The sequence below is a fragment of the Protopterus annectens genome, chromosome 6.part0 (genome assembly GCF_019279795.1).
Source record: "Protopterus annectens isolate FY-2018-M chromosome 6.part0, PAN1.0, whole genome shotgun sequence".
NCBI classification, from domain to species: domain Eukaryota; kingdom Metazoa; phylum Chordata; order Ceratodontiformes; family Protopteridae; genus Protopterus; species Protopterus annectens.
This window is the reverse complement of record NC_056737.1, coordinates 239,970,352-239,987,546: the sequence shown is the minus strand read 5'-3', so window position 1 is coordinate 239,987,546 and position 17,195 is coordinate 239,970,352. Positions and strand designations below refer to the sequence as shown.

General features: G+C 41.9%; 1 protein-coding gene across 6 annotated transcripts in view; it reads left to right on the top strand.

The window, feature by feature from the left end:
- The window catches only part of ACTN1 (actinin alpha 1), a 744,367-nt gene that overhangs the window by 424,040 nt on the left and 303,132 nt on the right, over window positions 1-17,195 (top strand). For 3 of the 6 annotated variants that reach the window (XM_044073985.1, XM_044073981.1, XM_044073983.1), the window contains exons 7-8: window positions 1,249-1,330; window positions 16,734-16,819. In XM_044073985.1, coding sequence (XP_043929920.1) covers window positions 1,249-1,330; window positions 16,734-16,819 — 168 coding nt within the window. The remainder of the gene's footprint in view (window positions 1-1,248; window positions 1,331-16,733; window positions 16,820-17,195) is intronic. The other 3 variants (XM_044073986.1, XM_044073984.1, XM_044073982.1) reach the window with 1 other exon arrangement.

Sequence of the window (17,195 nt, the reverse complement as noted above, 5' to 3'; positions counted from 1 at the left end):
ACATTTTCATTAAATGTAGATGTTAGAGTGTATTCACTGTTGCAGTCCAGGTTACCCACCCGCCATCCACCTTATTTTTACTGGAACTTATCTTTACTTCTCTAATCTATGCACTCTAGGTGGTGTATTTGCTTATAGAAAAAGGTAAAGCTTATTTTGGTGCATGTATGTTTTATTTACATAATTTTAGCCTACCTTTTGGGGGCACCTGACATCTGGGGCAAGAAAAACTAAATAAAATGGCATCGGCTGCATCTTTTATACCCCTGACGACCTGACGTCAGGGAAGAGGCGACAGCAACCGACGCAGGACCTAAGACTTTGGAATTCAGGCCGACTGAGGGCAACCTGCCAGCAGGATAACCCAAATGTAATGACTGCAACAGTGAATACACTCTAACATCTACATTTATGGTAAGTGTACACAACTGTACTTTCTTTCACTTCCTTATGCTTTAGCCTATTGAACACATCTGTTTTGCTTGATATTCTTTTAATTAACAGTAAAGATATGTAAAATATAGTGGTAATTTTGGCAATAGTCATTTTAAAAATAAAGTCTAATATATGCATAAAAACATTGTACAGGTTGAGCCCAGTGGAACAGAGGATCAAGTCCTAAGTACAGTCCAGGCAGCCCAGATTTAATTAGCAGTTTGGGTGCTTGACAGAGCTGGTAAGAAGGATGGTAAGGCCTACCTTGATGAGGGGCAGAGCTAGCCACAGGCTGTTGCAGGTCTTTGGAGGAGAGAGGTGGGCAAGCGATCTGGGGTTGTGCATGTAACTTACCAAGTCACTAACTGTGGTAACCGTCATTGAGTTAGTGCATGGGAAAGTACTCTTACTAAGGGGAAGGTGTTTGCAGGTTGCAAGTCCCCCTGCCTGGTTAGGCCATAACCAAACATGTCCTCTTTGCTAGGACACCATTAAGAATGAAAACATCTTTCATGACTGCCTGAATGTTGACCTCTCTCTCTCTGTCCAGATGGTACTGAATGATGCACTCAAGTCTGATTGGAGAGACTCTATGGGTGGCAAGCACAGGGGCAAAAAACATTTAAAAGAAAGTTAAAGTTTACAGTTTGCATTGTCATGTATAGTTTCACATCAAAACTGTTTCTATTGCAGGTAAAATAATTGTGTTCAGCTTATTGTGCAGCATTTTCTCTAGTTTAGATTTTTTGCAGTTGAATGTCTTGCATAACTAAATTGCCCACTTCATATATCTCTGCACATTTCTCTTTGTAGGATGACCCCTTGACCAATCTGAACACTGCTTTTGATGTTGCGGAGAAATACTTAGACATTCCAAAGATGTTGGATGCTGAGGGTAAGTTCTGTCACCCTTTCTTTATTGGTTTGATAGAAGTGGTATCAAGCGTATTTTAATGTATTTTTATTCAGCGTTTCATTTTAAAATGGGTCCTGAGAGCAAATGTGATGATACTGAATTACTTTGTATCCACAGTCTTCGTATCTAGTAACTTATGCTTCCTGCCTCCCATTTTGTGGAGCTATTGGCCATATTAATTTTATTTTTATATACAGGAGATTACTTTGTAAGAAAGTTTTCAATAGGTGTCTGTGAGAACCTGTTCCTGTTTCTGATTGTAAGGACATGGTTTACCAGATGCCCATTTACCATAATCTGTACTAATGTTTTTAAAAGGCCTGAAGAGGAAGGATTACTAGATGTCCGAGGCAGAATGGAGGGGTGGGGGGATACCAGGGTGCAAAAATGCTGCTAACACATAATGGCACTGAAGATACAAGACTGTGGATCATATGTTGAAGTAAAACTGTCCATTTAAGAGGTAGTAGACTGTGTTAGCAGCACTTGGGACACAAAGGGGAGTTCAGCTAGTGGACAATTCCATGTCTTAATGGGATTTAGGTGTTGGAAGAGAAGACTTTTATAGGAGTATGAAGAAGAAAAGTGCAGGGAAGGAAGAGGGCATTAGAGGTCATTTTGACCAATGTTAGAAGGAAAGAGTGGGAGTGAATGCCATGGAGGGAAGGTTTTTGACCAGTATTATTTTTGGAGTGAGATTAAAAAAAAATCAAATTCAGTTTTTGACCCAGTGATAACTGATGGTCTGTTCTGTGAAGAAGCCAAAGGATCTTGTGATTTCAGGTATATGGTGTATGTGTTTGCATCAGTATCAGTTGGTCAGATCCCCTTGTTCAAGGGAACTTGTTTTCCTTTGGTTTATGCCGATGCTGTTATTCCACTGACCTTTATTCTTCTCAACATTTGTACTGCCCAAATTTGGTGAGGGAAGATGGTTACTTAAAAGAAATGTTGAAACTGTCAGTTTTCTAAGTATGTCTTAAGAAAAGGTCAGTATAGATAGACTACAGTATAGGAATGTGGGCTCTGCCACTTTGCTAATGACTATCTCCTAGCAAGGTTTAGCCTTTAGGTTGATGTCCTCCCAGTTATCTGAGCCATCTTTGCTAGATGATGCGGAAGATACCAAGATTCATAGTTCAACTGGGTTCTCTGTTAGTATTAGTTGAGGATATGAGGCAGACTTCTTCAGTGGTGATGTTGATCTGAGTCTATCACTTTGGAGTATCACCCTGGGCTGTATTCTTCCTGCATGAGGGATTCTGCTCCTGCTTTTATCAGGCCAGCACTAATCATGCTTTGTGAAGAGTGATTTCTACATGGAGGAAAAGTTGTGCGTGTCTGTGCGTGTCTGTGTGTGTCTGCATGCGCGTGTCTGCAGCAGCATGCATTTTCATGTGCTCGTTCACGTTTGTGGTGTGGGTCATCTTCCATTGAAAGTTGTCTTAGAGTGATGTTTTGACAACCTATGAAGTCCAGAGGCTGTTCACCCACAAGAAGGCAGAACAAGTCTATATTAGTCACCATCAGAATGGTTCAACATTTTACTGTGGCAGTTAGGGGCAGACGTCAATATTTCCTCACTGATCCTGCATACGCTTCTGTCACATTGGGCCTTTTTGCCTTTTAATTATCTAATTTGTCTGTTTAACAGTTTAAGTCCATTCTTGTATTCTTTTCAGTCCCTTTCTTTGTACACAAGACTTTGGATAGGCACTGTGACCTCCTTGACTTAGAAATCATGGAGTAACTGGGGAAATATCAAGGCATGCTTTCCAGTGAAGATTCCTAGCTGTGTACTTCATTTAGGCACAATGACAACAACAAAGGCTGATTTTTGTAGGTTCTAGCCTGATTGTGGCTGTTGTCCATTTATCTTGAACTGCACCTGGATGCTTCCTTTTAGGGTGGTCTTCATTGGAAATCTCAGGACATTAAAGAGAACCTACAAAAGAGAGATGATATTCGTCTGCTTTTTGCAAGCTGTACTGCCCCCCACCCTATCACTTCCCATAAACCAGGCAGGACATGTAGGAGGAAGATATCTTCATTTCGGTAAAGACATCTCATCAGGCTTCGGGGAATATTGTCTACTGTTGTTCTGCCATCATAATCACTTTAATAACCAGATTCTCAGTCTACCCTGTGCCATCCCTGACTGTTGCTCAGAACTGAGTATGGAAAGCCAATTTTCTAGGCTTGTCACAGCATAGAGTATAATCACTGAGGACTGATGTGGCATGCACATTGGTGAGAACTGTGGGGCTTTGTGTTCTTGGAACCACACCTGTATCAGGGCCTCTGCTCACAGGCAGATGAGCTGTTAACTCATTCTTGCTTCTTTCTCTGACAGAGAGCCATAGAAGTGACATTCACTGTAGTAGTAATGTCCTGTATGCCAGTTTCAGAATGAACACCTTTCAGTCCATGACGCTTTAGGATTTCCAGGGGTCTCCCTGGACACAATGAACCTGTGCTCATGCACATGCATGGAAGCTTTGTAAGAGTTTTCTGAGTTTCTCCATCGGGGACCTTGCTTTTAAGTACAGACATATAGCTTTTACTCTTTTCTTTGTATGTCAGTTGTTTTTGAAAATCTTTTCTGTTTTCCGGGGACTTTAATTTCTTGAAGCTCATTTTCATGTGTTCAACTTTTAAGCTGGATGTCTTGGTGGACCTGAAGTTTCTCTGCCGGAATTTTTGTTAATAGCCTTTATTTTTACCGGATACAATACCGGACCTTTAGACTTTATAGCCTGTGATGACCACATGTCTTAATGCTTTTTGAGGGTGGTATACGAGCTTTCCTTCAAGCAATCCATTTTTCTCCTTGCTTTCTTTCCAGGGTATGCCTGCCTTGCATAGTCACATCAGCTGTAGTTTTACCTTGGGTGAGGGTAAGCTTAGGGAAACAGACAGCTCAGTCTCCTTTGATTTAAGTAAGTTTGCAGACAGGAGTGGTATTAGCATGAGTCGGGAAAGTAAGGTGAAAGGAAATAGTAAATAATTTTTGGTATGTGAAACTTAGGAAGTGGGAAAGGTTACACCAAATTACAGTGAAACAGGACTCACGGCTTAGATTTCATAACCAATGAAAGGAGATTCATCAAGTTGCCAACAGGACTCGTGGCTTAGATTTCATAAGCAATGAAAGGAGGCATATCAAGTTGCCAACCAGACTCATGGCTTAGATTTCATAAGCAATGAAAGGAGGCATATCAAGTTGCCAACAAGGAAGTGTGGATTTACATTGTTTTGTATGTAGGCATCAGTGACCTGTTACAGTCTAGCAATGTCAGAGAGCTGCCAAGATGGACACCATTGGAGGAAACTTTTTTTTCTGTGTGTTATGAGTAGATCAGATAAAGAAAGGGTGAGGCAGTGGACAAAGAGATGGCTTGGGACTGGCAGAAGGATGTTAGAGGCTTAGCAGACGGGCCTGCTGTGGCAGAGCAGCAGAGATGTGCTCCATTTGAGCCCAAAGGGGGGCAGCATTGTTCAGACCTGAGCTGGAAAAGTACATCTCTGTGATTGTAACTTTAGACAAAGATGTAAGAATGGTATGGGCTTCAGTAGTAAGAACGTCATGCTGGTAGATGGATTCCACTGGAAAGCTCCAGAAGGGTGTTTAGCCTGGAGGGAAAGATATGACTAGAAACTTGAGGAGAACATTATGAACCAGAACAGACAGAATGCGGTAGAGGTGCACATGCCCTTTGTGGGAGATAAAGGGCACCATCCTTTTGTAGTAAGACAGGGTAGGCATAGGCACCAGATTAGAGACCAGCTACTCCTTGAATCAACAAAAGTAGTTCTTCAGAAAAAAAATATTGACCTATAGAATAGACTGCCAGAATGGAGGTCGGGATTGATCTAGAGACATTCTTGATGGCTTGGGGTAGGCTGTGCAAGGTGTAAAAAAGGAGCAAATTAAAGTGTAAGATATTGAATGCGCTTAAAGGGCAAACTAAAGAGGCTAATTGCAACCTTTTGTCATTCTGCAAATGTAATAGCAGGTATGTGAAATTCGCCATGTCATCTGATCATCTTTAAAAGTTATGTTTACTGTGGGAACTTTTTACCCTCCATCTGACCCACTTATACATATATATATATATATATATATATATATATAGTTTACTTTTCACCTTGGTTGAGAAGTCCAGGACTAGGGAACCTGCAGCAGCCTCTGTCCCTATATTTGGCAGGAGCACACCAGATATGCAGTGTGTGTGTGTGTGTGTGTGTGTGTGTGTGTGTGTGTGGGGGGGGGGGTGCGGCATATATTCTAAACATGGGAGCTCAAGATTAGGGAAAATATTGAGTCAACACTTGGAGAGATGACCCAAGAAGTCAGCACACTGCTGATATCCATCTCAAAGATCATTTATTAGACTGATTTATGTCTGTCATTCCTTCAAAGATCTCATGCCTGGAGGAGTTTTTGCTCTGGCTGTGGGAAGTTGAGGTTTTTTTTGCTGAATGCAACCTTAGCAGTGCCAGCATAAAACTGGCAAATGCTGGAAAATGTCATCAAGGACTGATAATTAAGTCAACCAGTCAGTGTTTATTAAAGAGGTTAAATCTTAAGCAGTGTGCAAACTGCAGAAAAGTGCATACAAAACTCTGATATACCAGTATTAACTGAAAAAACTGAAATAGTTAAATGAACACATCATAAGTATAAACTGGTATGTAGTGAATGTTCTAGGACTGTAATTGTGATCCTTGAAGCTAACAAAGCAAGTGTGAATTAGGGAATATGTACCAACTCTGAGACTGCAGTACTGTAGCATAGTCTCAGAGTTATTATCAAGGGTGTGAATCCAATGTCAGTGGGTGCAGGGATGAGGGTTGAGTTAAGTCCCCTTGCCCAAAAAAAAAAAAAAAAAAAGCTTAAAGTATAGTCATGAGTCTCAGAATTTTTTGTTCTGACTGAACTGAGGTTTATTTTTCAAAGCGTTGGTTCTCACATTTAGTCTGACGCTCTGAAGGGAGGGCATATTAAACAATATATTTTTTAACATCTTTATTGAATGATTACTTAAGACATAGGCAAACATACACATACTTTTATATAAAAGAAAAACCGTATCAACATGTTCCCAGTTACAAACCTCATCTTTGCCAATGCTTCTAAATGTAAAGCAAGTAACAAAGGGGAAAGAGGAAACCTTTGCCCGATTGCTTTGTTCAGACACAACGTGTCAGACTCGGAGAGGAACCCTCTCACTTTAATTTTTGCCTTCAGTCCCTCGTATATCTTTATTATTGTATCAGGGAATGCAAATCCTTCCATTGTCTTACTCATAAAATCCAACTTACTCTGTCAAATACTTTAACTTCCACCAACAGTAGCATTATTTTCTTATATTCTGCTTCCCTCTGGATCATCATTGTTCTGTTAATGTTGTCAGATAGTCAGATCACACTAAATATACTAAAAAAGTAACAAAAGTTTGAGACGTGAGCACTTTCGCTGCGAAAGCACTCGCGTCTGTTTTAATAAACTTTTGTTACTTTTTATACCACTTTTGTTACTTTTTATACAACTTTTGTTACTTTTTATACCAGCATTTGCCTTTGTTGCTGTTTACTCGTGACTTGCATTCTTTATGCTTTGGGGACTTCTTGTTTGCTTTTTAATGTTGTCAGATGTTTGCCTCCCCTCTACAAACCCCCATTGACCTATATCTATCAATTTTGGCAACAGTTTTGCCATTTGTTTAGCTATTGTAGAGGTGCACAATTTATAACCATGGTTTCAAATTGAAATGGGGCTATATGAAACTGGGTCTGATGGGTCTTTGTTGTCTTTAGGTATTAAAGCCATTGCAGCTTTCTTCCAGTGCTTCCCCTCTTTTTAAAATATTAAACTAAACATCCCAGATCTTTTATCAGTTTCTTCCCTCCTATCTTCCAGTCTTCCCCAAGAAATGCCATGCATTCCTGGAGACTTTCCTGCAGATTTAGTTTTGAAGTGATAAAGTAGGCTTGTCACTGGTTCGCCAAATAATAAATTATTTAGCTTAGTACTGGGGGGAGCAGCTCATCTAGTCCCCAGCACTCTTCCTGTTGAAGTAACTTTAATTCTTTCTCTGAATCTTTTTTAGCTACTTTTTCTCTTATCCATTTGTTCCCATCTAGCCAGTTTCCCTTGCTGGCACCATGCCTTCATGTTTGCCAAGGTAAAGAACTCATTCAGTGTTTGTCTGATCTCCAAACTCTTCTTACTCCCTTCCCAAGCAGTCCAGTGCATGTCCTAATCCCATGTTCCACAATTAAATTTGAATATAGTGTATTTTTAGTCATATTTCTCTGTGCATCCATCTTGTATCCTGTTCCTAAAGCTGTCCTAACCAGTAAAAAAAAAAAAAAAAAAAAAAAAAACCTTTGCTACTTTTTTCCTGACACCAAAAAAGATATTCTTTTCTTTTACCTGCTTTTCTTATTTTTCTCACCACTGTGCTCCTTGACCTCATACAGGATATCTACTAGATGCTATCACTGCCCATTCAGTATACAGGTAAGAACTGGATGGTGTAATCTGGAGTTGGTGGCATGTTGCACATAATTTTCCCTTTGATACATTAGTGATTTACCAAACCTCTGTCATCAACATCATGCGGGAGGACTCTTATAACTCACACTTTTTTCATTCCGTCACATGTTTTGTTTCTCTGTGTGTGTCTCTCTCTCTTTTTTAGTCACATTGTAACCCATCCATATGTCTCAACCTCTTTGTGCAAGAAATCTGGACAAAGCCCAACAAAATGGGGGGACAAAGTCCCCAAAATGGGGACATGTTAAATATCGCTCGTATAAACTTAAAAGTCGTTGATTTTAACATGTATTTTCTGAAGAATTTGAAGTCTGAAACTCAAATGTATGTCATTACTTAGTGACTTCAGTCCTCAGCTCATCCCAATGATTTGCCAGAAAACTTCAAATTTTATGAGAAATAAACCAAAAATATGAACCAAAAATCTGGACATTGTGCAAAAAAATCTGTACAGTTGAGAGGTATGAAGCCATCTTTGTAATCCTTCACACCTCCTTTGATGTCTGAAAATTAATTGTCCCGTACTCCTTGTCAGCGTTCTCATGATCTTGGCTATTCGATTTCAATATTCTGACTTCCCAGAACTACAAAACAGCCTTCTGACTGTAATTTATCCAGTGTAGGGAACGTATAGTAGATGAGTTGGAGGGATTTAATGAGAACATCTGAGGCAGTGCACTTAGCATCAGTTGCCATTATCTTGGAGGAATGGTATGCAGGAGGAGCCTTACCATACCCCTCTCCATTGCAGTTGTAACCATTTCCTGGTAGGAGTCTGGCTTTTACCAGGTATGTCACTCAGCAGTATTAAATCCCCACTTCCTGGAAAAGGAGAGCAGGCTGTAAATAATAGTTGTTTCTGTAAACCTTTTTTGTAGTAGAGCAAGTAGGTGGCCTTACCTCTGTGCCAATATGCCTTCAGTTTACCAGTATGCCTTACTTTTGCTTTCTATTCTTACAGATCCCCCTTTTTCTGATTAAGAATATATATATATATATATATATAATGTATATGTCTTTCGGCTTTTCCCAGTTAGGGGTTGCCACAGAACTCTGGTCCGCTAATGATTGGCAGTGGATTTTATGGTACTGAGTTACCAGCCCGACACCCAACCTTCAAAGAAGGCACACCCATTCAATTTCCATTTTTTAAACTCCTTTAGTAATGTAACCACACTTCATTCTTGTAGTTTCAGCTACTCTGCATTCTTGCTGTGCTCCCCACCAAATTGTGTGTGCCCTCTTGTGGTTCAAAACCTATATCTTTTCTTATACATCACACTCTTAATCTAAAAATAATAATTAAAATAAAATTGTAGGACTCAGAGAATATTGTAAATGTATGAGTGAACCAGACGTAGCACAGATGTGCTATGCACTGAGGCGCTATAAATGAAAACAAAAATCAGTCCTGATGTTCATCGTGCATACAGCTGCAGTCATAACAGATGGGTTCTCCTGCCGTCAGGCGGGTCCTCGGTCGTCCGAATTCCAAAGTCTAGGTCCGGCGTCGGTTGTCGTCGGTTCTTCCCTGACGTCAGTGCGATAGGGGTATAAAAGAACCAGCCGACGCCATTTTCTTCAGTCTTTCTTGCCGCGCGGTGCCCGAAGCAGAAGCAGTTCGCAAGTGCCGGTCGGCCAGCTCCTGAAATTACGAAAATTTTGCAACCGAAGTCTTCTTGAAAGCTAAGTACCCGTTGAAACTTTTCTTGCCTCAGACCGATGTCAGACAAAGTTAATAATTGTATTTCATGTGGGAAGCAAATACCGCATAAGGATTTTCATTCCCTCTGTATTCCTTGTTTAGGCCAAGACCACAACGTCTCGGTCTGTCGTTTTTGTGCTACATTCAACAAACGCACCATTAAGCATCGGGCGGAGTTCGCCCAGCATTTTTTTGGCAAAAAATTTAACTATATTATGTCGTCGGATACTCCGACTCCAGTTTTGTCTAAAAAGCGCAAAGATAAGGACCGACACACGAGGTCCGCGGCCTCTACCTACACCACACCAAACCCGACTTCAGGTGGTCCGGTTCTCAGCGAGGTGCCTACGCAGCCCTTGACTACCGACCACACTTCATTGGTGGTGTCTTCTGTGCCCGAGGTCGCAGGCTCCTCGGCCCACACCCCGACTACAGATACTGAAGCCACTTTTGGTGGTGAATCTCAAAATGTAGACAGGTCTGCCTCCTCTCAAGGTGTCTTAAGACCTTCCTCTTCTTTTTCCATCAAGGCTTTCACTAAGTCTAAAGCAGCCATGCATTCTAAGAGACAAGCTACACAGGGCCCATCTCCAGGCCCCATGCCTAAAAAACAGATTTTTAAAATGGCTGAGGATTTAATTACTCTTATCAGGGGTTCTCAACCCTCCCCCCCCCCCCCGGACAAAAGGCCCAGAGTGGAGGAAGAATCCCCCTCCTCTGATCAGGCCTCCATTATATCAGAGCACTCTAATGAACAGGAACTTTCTTACTCCCTTTTGAAGATTCTGATGCAGAGGAGTCCATTCCCTCTGTATCCCCCCCAGAGGATTACTCATTTGGGGAAACCTTGCTTACCTTAAGGGAACACTTCCACTGGGAAGGCCAAGAGTACTCAGATTCCAAGAAAAGGCTTAGGGATTTTCTCTTGCTACCTCAGCACATGCCTCTGGCTATACCTCCTGTCTTGGACATACTAGATGATGTGTACTTGGAGGCCTGCCTTAACCCAGATTCTTTACCTCCAGCCCGTCAAGTCTGACCGGTACTACCGGTTTCCTGACTCACACCAATTTCTATACAAAAGCCATGCGGCTGACCCAGAAACTATTTCACAGGGCCCCAAGGGAATTAAGGCCTCCACTGCTAAAAATCCATTACCTTCCGAGAGAGATTCCAGATCCTTAGAAAGGTGGAGAAAAAAGGTATATACCTCGGCCACCTTAACCATGAGGGCATTAAACTGCCAGTTCCATATGCTAAAGTACCAACAGTTTCTGTTATCACAATTGAGAAGTAAAATGTCACAACCTGAACAACCAGACTTGAAGGAGTTGCAGGATTTGATGCATAGTGCAGAACAAGTGGGTAAACATACCTTGCAATGTGGTTTTGATGCTCTAGAGGCCTCATGTAGAGCTGCTGTTACAGGATCAGTCATACGTAGACATGCCTGGCTCAAGGAACAAACCTTACCAGATCATGTCAAAGCTAAATTACTAGATGCCCCTCTTCATAAGGATGTATTATTTGGTGTTAAAGCTGAGGAGGTATTAAAGAAAATGGAGGAAAAGGCTAAATCAATGCAAACCGTGAAAGATTTTCTACAGGTACAACCCCCACGTTTCAGTAGAAGTTGGCCTTCCAAAAATTGGTCCTTTCCAGCCACGGACAGACCCCAAAGAGGTAGATACAGGTGCCCGAGGGGCAGAGGGCAATCCCAAGGATCGTTTAGAGGCAGACAATGGCAAGCTCCTACACAGAGGTGGTGAGGATAGTTCACAGCCATTCAGAAAGCAAGCCCAATGACTTTCCCCCTTTGCATGCCAAGCAAGGCTCAAATGGCAGCACCCTTAGGCGGAAAGCTGGCATTATTTTCAAAAAATTGGCATATTGTCACAAAGACAAATGGATCCTGGACATTATAAACAGAGGCTACAGATTCCATTTTCACACCCTTCCAAAAACGAGAGGCATGCCAAACCTGCCACACAATCAAAGGGCAGAGGCACAAAGACAAATTTCAGATCTCATGGACATGAAAGCTATTCAAGAGGTACCTACTCACGAACAAGGTCAAGGTTTTTATTCCAGACTATTCCTGGTACCAAGGAAGGGAAAAGATTGGAGACCTATTTTGGACCTATCCATCCTAAACACATATTTACTCGTACCAAAATTCAAGATGCTCACTTTACGGCAGCTTCTTCCCATGCTGGGCAAGGAGTCTTGGCTGGTAACATTGGACCTCAAGGAGGCATACCTGCATGTCCCAATCAGACAAAATTGCAGAAGATACCTCAGATTTCTTGCAGGTTCAACCCATTATCAATTCTCTGCATTGCCCTTTGGCTTATCTACTGCCCAGAGTATTCACGAAATGCCTGGCATCAGTAATTGCCTACTGCAGACTTCAAGGGATACAAATATACCCCTATTTGGACGACTGCCTGATCCAAGCAGACAGCAAGCACATACTTCTGGAACATCTGGCTTATGTAATAATGTTGTTGAATTCTCTGAGATACACAGTCAACAAAAAGAAATCAAGGCTAATACCCTCTCGGAAAATAATTTTCCTGGGTGCCAACTTGGACACAAACACCCAGATGGCCTACCTCACGCCAGAGAAGCAGGGGCAACTAACTCAATACTTCAGAGCACTAGCAAATTTCACCAGGCTGACTGCAAGGAAAATCCTGCAGGCTCTGGGATTCATGGCATCTTGCATCCTACTAATCCCATGTGCAAAGCTGCATATGAGGAAACTTCAGTGGTACCTGAAAAAACTATGGTCTCAACACAGCCACAGTTTGGAAACAACAATACCACTAATTCCATGTCTTCAAAAGGAATTTCTGTGGTGGGCTCAAGCATGCCAAACAAACACAGGTCTCCCATTCAGCAAGCCTCAAGCAGATCAAGTCATCACAACAGACGCCTCGGACTACGCCTGGGGGGCGCACATGACAGATCGGTGCATTCAGGGCAAATGGTCTCAAAAAAAAAGCACCTTCACATCAATCAAAAGGAAATGCTAGCAGTAATAAATGCTATTATAGCTTTCAAAGACCTTCTGCATCCAGGTCAACTATTGATAAGGACAGACAACACCACAGTAATGTGGTACATAAACAAACAGGGAGGAACCCATTCATACCCCTATGCAGGCTGGCCATGTCGCTTTGGAACATGGCTCTGGACTTACAAATCGAACTTCAAGCACAGTACTTGCCAGGCAAGGAAAACACGCTGGCAGACAACCTAAGCAGAAATATGACAGATCCACACGAATGGAAGTTGCATCCTCAAGTTTTACAGAGATAATTCAAGCATGGGGAAGGCCAGACATAGATCTCTTTGCCTCCCACAAAAATCACCAATTGACAAAATTCTGCTCAAGGATTTTTCATCCAAAGGCCTGGAGAGTGGACGCTCTCTCTTTCAGTTGGACAACAATGACAGTTTATGCCTTCCCACCTCTTCCTCTGCTGCCCAAAGTTCTATTAAAAACCAGAGCAGACAGACCAAAGATGATTCTCATTGCTCCAGACTGGCCAAGACAACACTGGTACCCACTCCTGAGGAGCCTGACGCATTCCCCACCATGGACCCTGCCTCTAATGCCTCTTCTTCTGACTCAGCACAGCTTCAAAACTCTTCAGTCAGCTGAAAACACTCAATCTGGCCGCATGGAAGATTCCTTAACATCACAACAGACTCTACTCTCCAAGGAGGTGCAGGATGTCATTTTGGAGGCCAGAAGGCAGTCTACTAGAAAAGCTTACTCCGCAAAATGGAAACGGTTTTGTGCCTGGAATGAGAAAAAGGGCCAAAATCCGGGAAAACTGAATTTACCTCAAATATTACAGTATCTAGCTGAGCTGCTAAGCAGTGGACTTTCATTCTCCTCCATCAAAATTTATGCCTCAGCCATTTCTGCAGAATACAACACTGATCCACCTTTATTCTCTCACCCCCTCTTAAGACAGTTCCTCAGAGGGGCTAAGAATATAAAACCCCCAAGGAAACAACCAATACCTGCTTGGGATCGTTTCATTCTAGAAAAGCTAACCTTGCCTCCTTTTGAGCCAGCTGCCTCAACAGATTTGCAATATTTGTCCTGGAAAACAGCTTTCCTTCCGGCTATTACCTCGGCTCGTAGGGTATCAGAACTACAAGCCCTCATGGCTGTGCAGCCTTTTATCATCTTCCATCAGGACAGAGTTTCCTTATGAACCAACCCGTCCTTTATGCCAAAAGTGGTATCTAGGGTAGCTTTGAATCAGGCTATACACTTACCTACCTTTTATCCTAGTCCTCAAAACAAAGGGGAGAGATTGCTACATTCCTTGGACATCCACAGACAGCTGCGTTATTATTTAGACAGAACAAAGCCTTTCAGAAAATCAGAACAGCTCTTTGTGTCCTATGCTATAGGAGCTCAAGGGAAGCCAATTTCCAAACAGACAATCTCAAAATGGATAGCCCACTGCATACACTTTTGTTATTCTTTTCATGGCAAAACTGTACCTACAGGCATCAGATCTCACTCCACAAGGGCCACAGCTACCTCTGCAGCTTTCCTCAGAGGAGTTCCTACCAAAGATATTTTGGAAGCAGCCACTTGGAGTTCTGTGCATACCTTCTCCAAGCACTACCACCTTCCATTATACTCCAAATCTAGAGTAGGCTTTGCCACTGCAGTCTTGCAGGGCATCCTGGCTCCTCCTAGTTCCACCTAGTGCCTACCACCCCTTTCTTAGCTTTGGGATTCTACCCATCTGTTATGACTGCAGCTGTATGCACGAAGAACATAGTACAGTTTTGTACCTACCATAAATGTAGATGTTCGAGTGCTAATACAGCTGCAGTCCAGGTTTCCCCTCCCTCCTTCCCCTCTTGGGACAGGCCTGTTGGCTACACCTCCTCATACAACCGGATTGGGGTATTCATTTATGGTGTATTTGCTTGCACTACTGTATTTTGATTATATGACATTGCTTTATTACACAAATTTATGTATTGCCTTCCTTCTGGGGGCACCTGACATCTGGGGCAAGAAAAACTGAAGAAAATGGCGTCGGCTGGTTCTTTTATACCCCCTGTCGCACTGACGTCAGGGAAGAAGCGGCGACAACCGACGCCGGACCTAGACTTTGGAATTCGGCCGACCGAGGACCCGCCTGATGGCAGGAGAACCCATCTGTTATGACTGCAGCTGTATTGGCACTCTAACATCTACATTTATGGTAGGTACAAAACTGTACTTTTCTGGCCATTAGAAGGTCAGTAGGAGTCATGTGCATCTTTATTGGTGGATCGAACCTTAATCCAGAGTTTAAAGTCTTTTGCGTAAAAGCTTTGGTGATTGATTAAGGCTGCTGAAATGGAAACTATTTTTACTCCTTAAAATCATTCAAAAAATATTTTAGTCCTTTAAAATCATTCAAAAAATAAGTTGGAAGCAGTGAGTTAATTTCATTCATTGAAGTTCCTTCATCTCCAAGGACAGGACTGATTTTTGGTTTATCGCACTCTTAATCAGAAATAATGAGTCTCAATAAGCATAATTATCATTGCTAAGTGATGTCTCACAATTACCACCTTTAATTTAGTGGGGGACAAGTCAAGAATATTCTTCCATGTGGAGTCTTCTGTTTTTCTCAATTCTGACTTCCAACACAGTGCCTACCAGTTCTCTTCCTCCATACTATACCTAGCCACCACAAATCCAATGCCTGCCCCACCTAATCTTGGTTCTAACATTTCAATCAAACCTTCATTGCCTCACTCATCCTTGGGGGTGTTCTACAGTGGACTTTACTCCATTTCCTGTTATTTATGGGTGTACCAACAGTTCTTTTCTCCGCTTGTCCCACCTTTTCACCCTGAATCCTAATAATTACATGTACTTATCCTTTGCAGTAAGAACTGATTATTGTTTCCAGAATTTCCATTACCAAAAGAAGACATAACTGAAAAAACTGTGAAAGTCTTTTTTTTTTTTTCCTGTATGGGTGATTCTCCCCTGCACCCCTATATGGAGGACATACCTCTGCAAGCTACCATAATTATATTTATCTACTCCACAGTTGTATTACAGTGGGGAAAATGAGAAAACCTACTAAACTCAACACGAGCTCAGAGTCCAACTATTTGTGGTTAAATGAACAGTGATCTAAAATCTTCAATGAAAATCTGCTTGGTAGAACAGACAGCAACAAAGTATAGCAATACCATCCGTTACACCTGTAGTACCCGTGCCATTTTCTGTACAGATGCAGCATGTGGACTTGTTTTGTTACCCATATGCTTGGCATTTTATAACACCTTCCATTCATCCCTTCCTCCCCTGTTTTTGCTTCCTCTTTTCTGTAGTTTGTTTAGTAATGTTTTTGTTTTGCAGCTTTCTAGTGCCGCTTCTCCTCTGCACTGTTACAGGATTTTGTTTAGTTGCCAGCAGGTTAAATGAAGAATCAGTTGTTTTTACTTTCTTAGGATGCTCTGTCTGTCTTTAATGTAGCACAGCTACAGTAGATGGGGGCCTCTGAACTTATCAAGGGTTTCCCTTGCACATATTCTAAGCATAGTCCACCTCATAGAGTAAAAAAGCTGCTGTTACATACTAAGCCCTCTTCCATGTTGGATGGTCCTCCAGAACCTATAATTGTTCCTAAATGTAGCTGAGAATCCAGCACCACAGCTGGAAATTGTGTAATGACCCATTGAGTGTCTTCTCTTGATTTTAGATCTGAAGGGTGGAAAATTCAGAAGTTTTTGAAGTAGCTGGCTTATATCCAGGTGACGTGTGGTGGTAGTAAGGCATATCCCAACCTTGAAGGTTTAAAAGAAAAGTTTTCCCAGATGTTGCCAGTCAGAGTGCCCATTCTGTGTGTTACATCTGTTATCAGTGCTTCTTTCAAAGATTCATTGGTATGGTAAGTACATAAGTAGTCATTGAACATATCAAAGTGTAGAATAATGCTCAGTTTTTATACACTGTTTTCTGCAGCATTGCTGTGCCATAGTGAAATGTAGAGGGGAGTGACATTTGAGCCAATTTACCCCTCTTTGTAATGGCAAACCTGTGTAAAATAACTTTTGTTTCTTGACAGACATCGTTGGCACAGCAAGGCCGGACGAGAAGGCTATCATGACTTACGTGTCTAGCTTCTACCATGCCTTTTCAGGCGCCCAGAAGGTACCCACCAACTCTGGATTCCACAGTTTCCCCAGCAGCACCCTCTTGCACCTGTCGCTAACATTTCATTTTTTTACACTTTCTCTTCCTGTAGCTGTTGGGCCTTTTCAACCAGGGTTTCAGCTCTCTGTGCACAAATCCATGCTCAAAACTTGTTCCTGAAGGGGCAAAGGTTTCCCCTACTTAGATTACTGCAGATTTTTTTGTTTTGTACAACATTTTTTGTACAGGCTTAACTTAGACCTTTTAAGAGTATGGTAGGATGCTACTTGAGACAGAAAAAGAGGGAAGGTATTGTGAGGAAAAGATGGGCTTAAGAAAGGTTAAAATGAGATGTTTGCAGTTCTAGCAACTTACTCAGGGTCATGCACTCAGT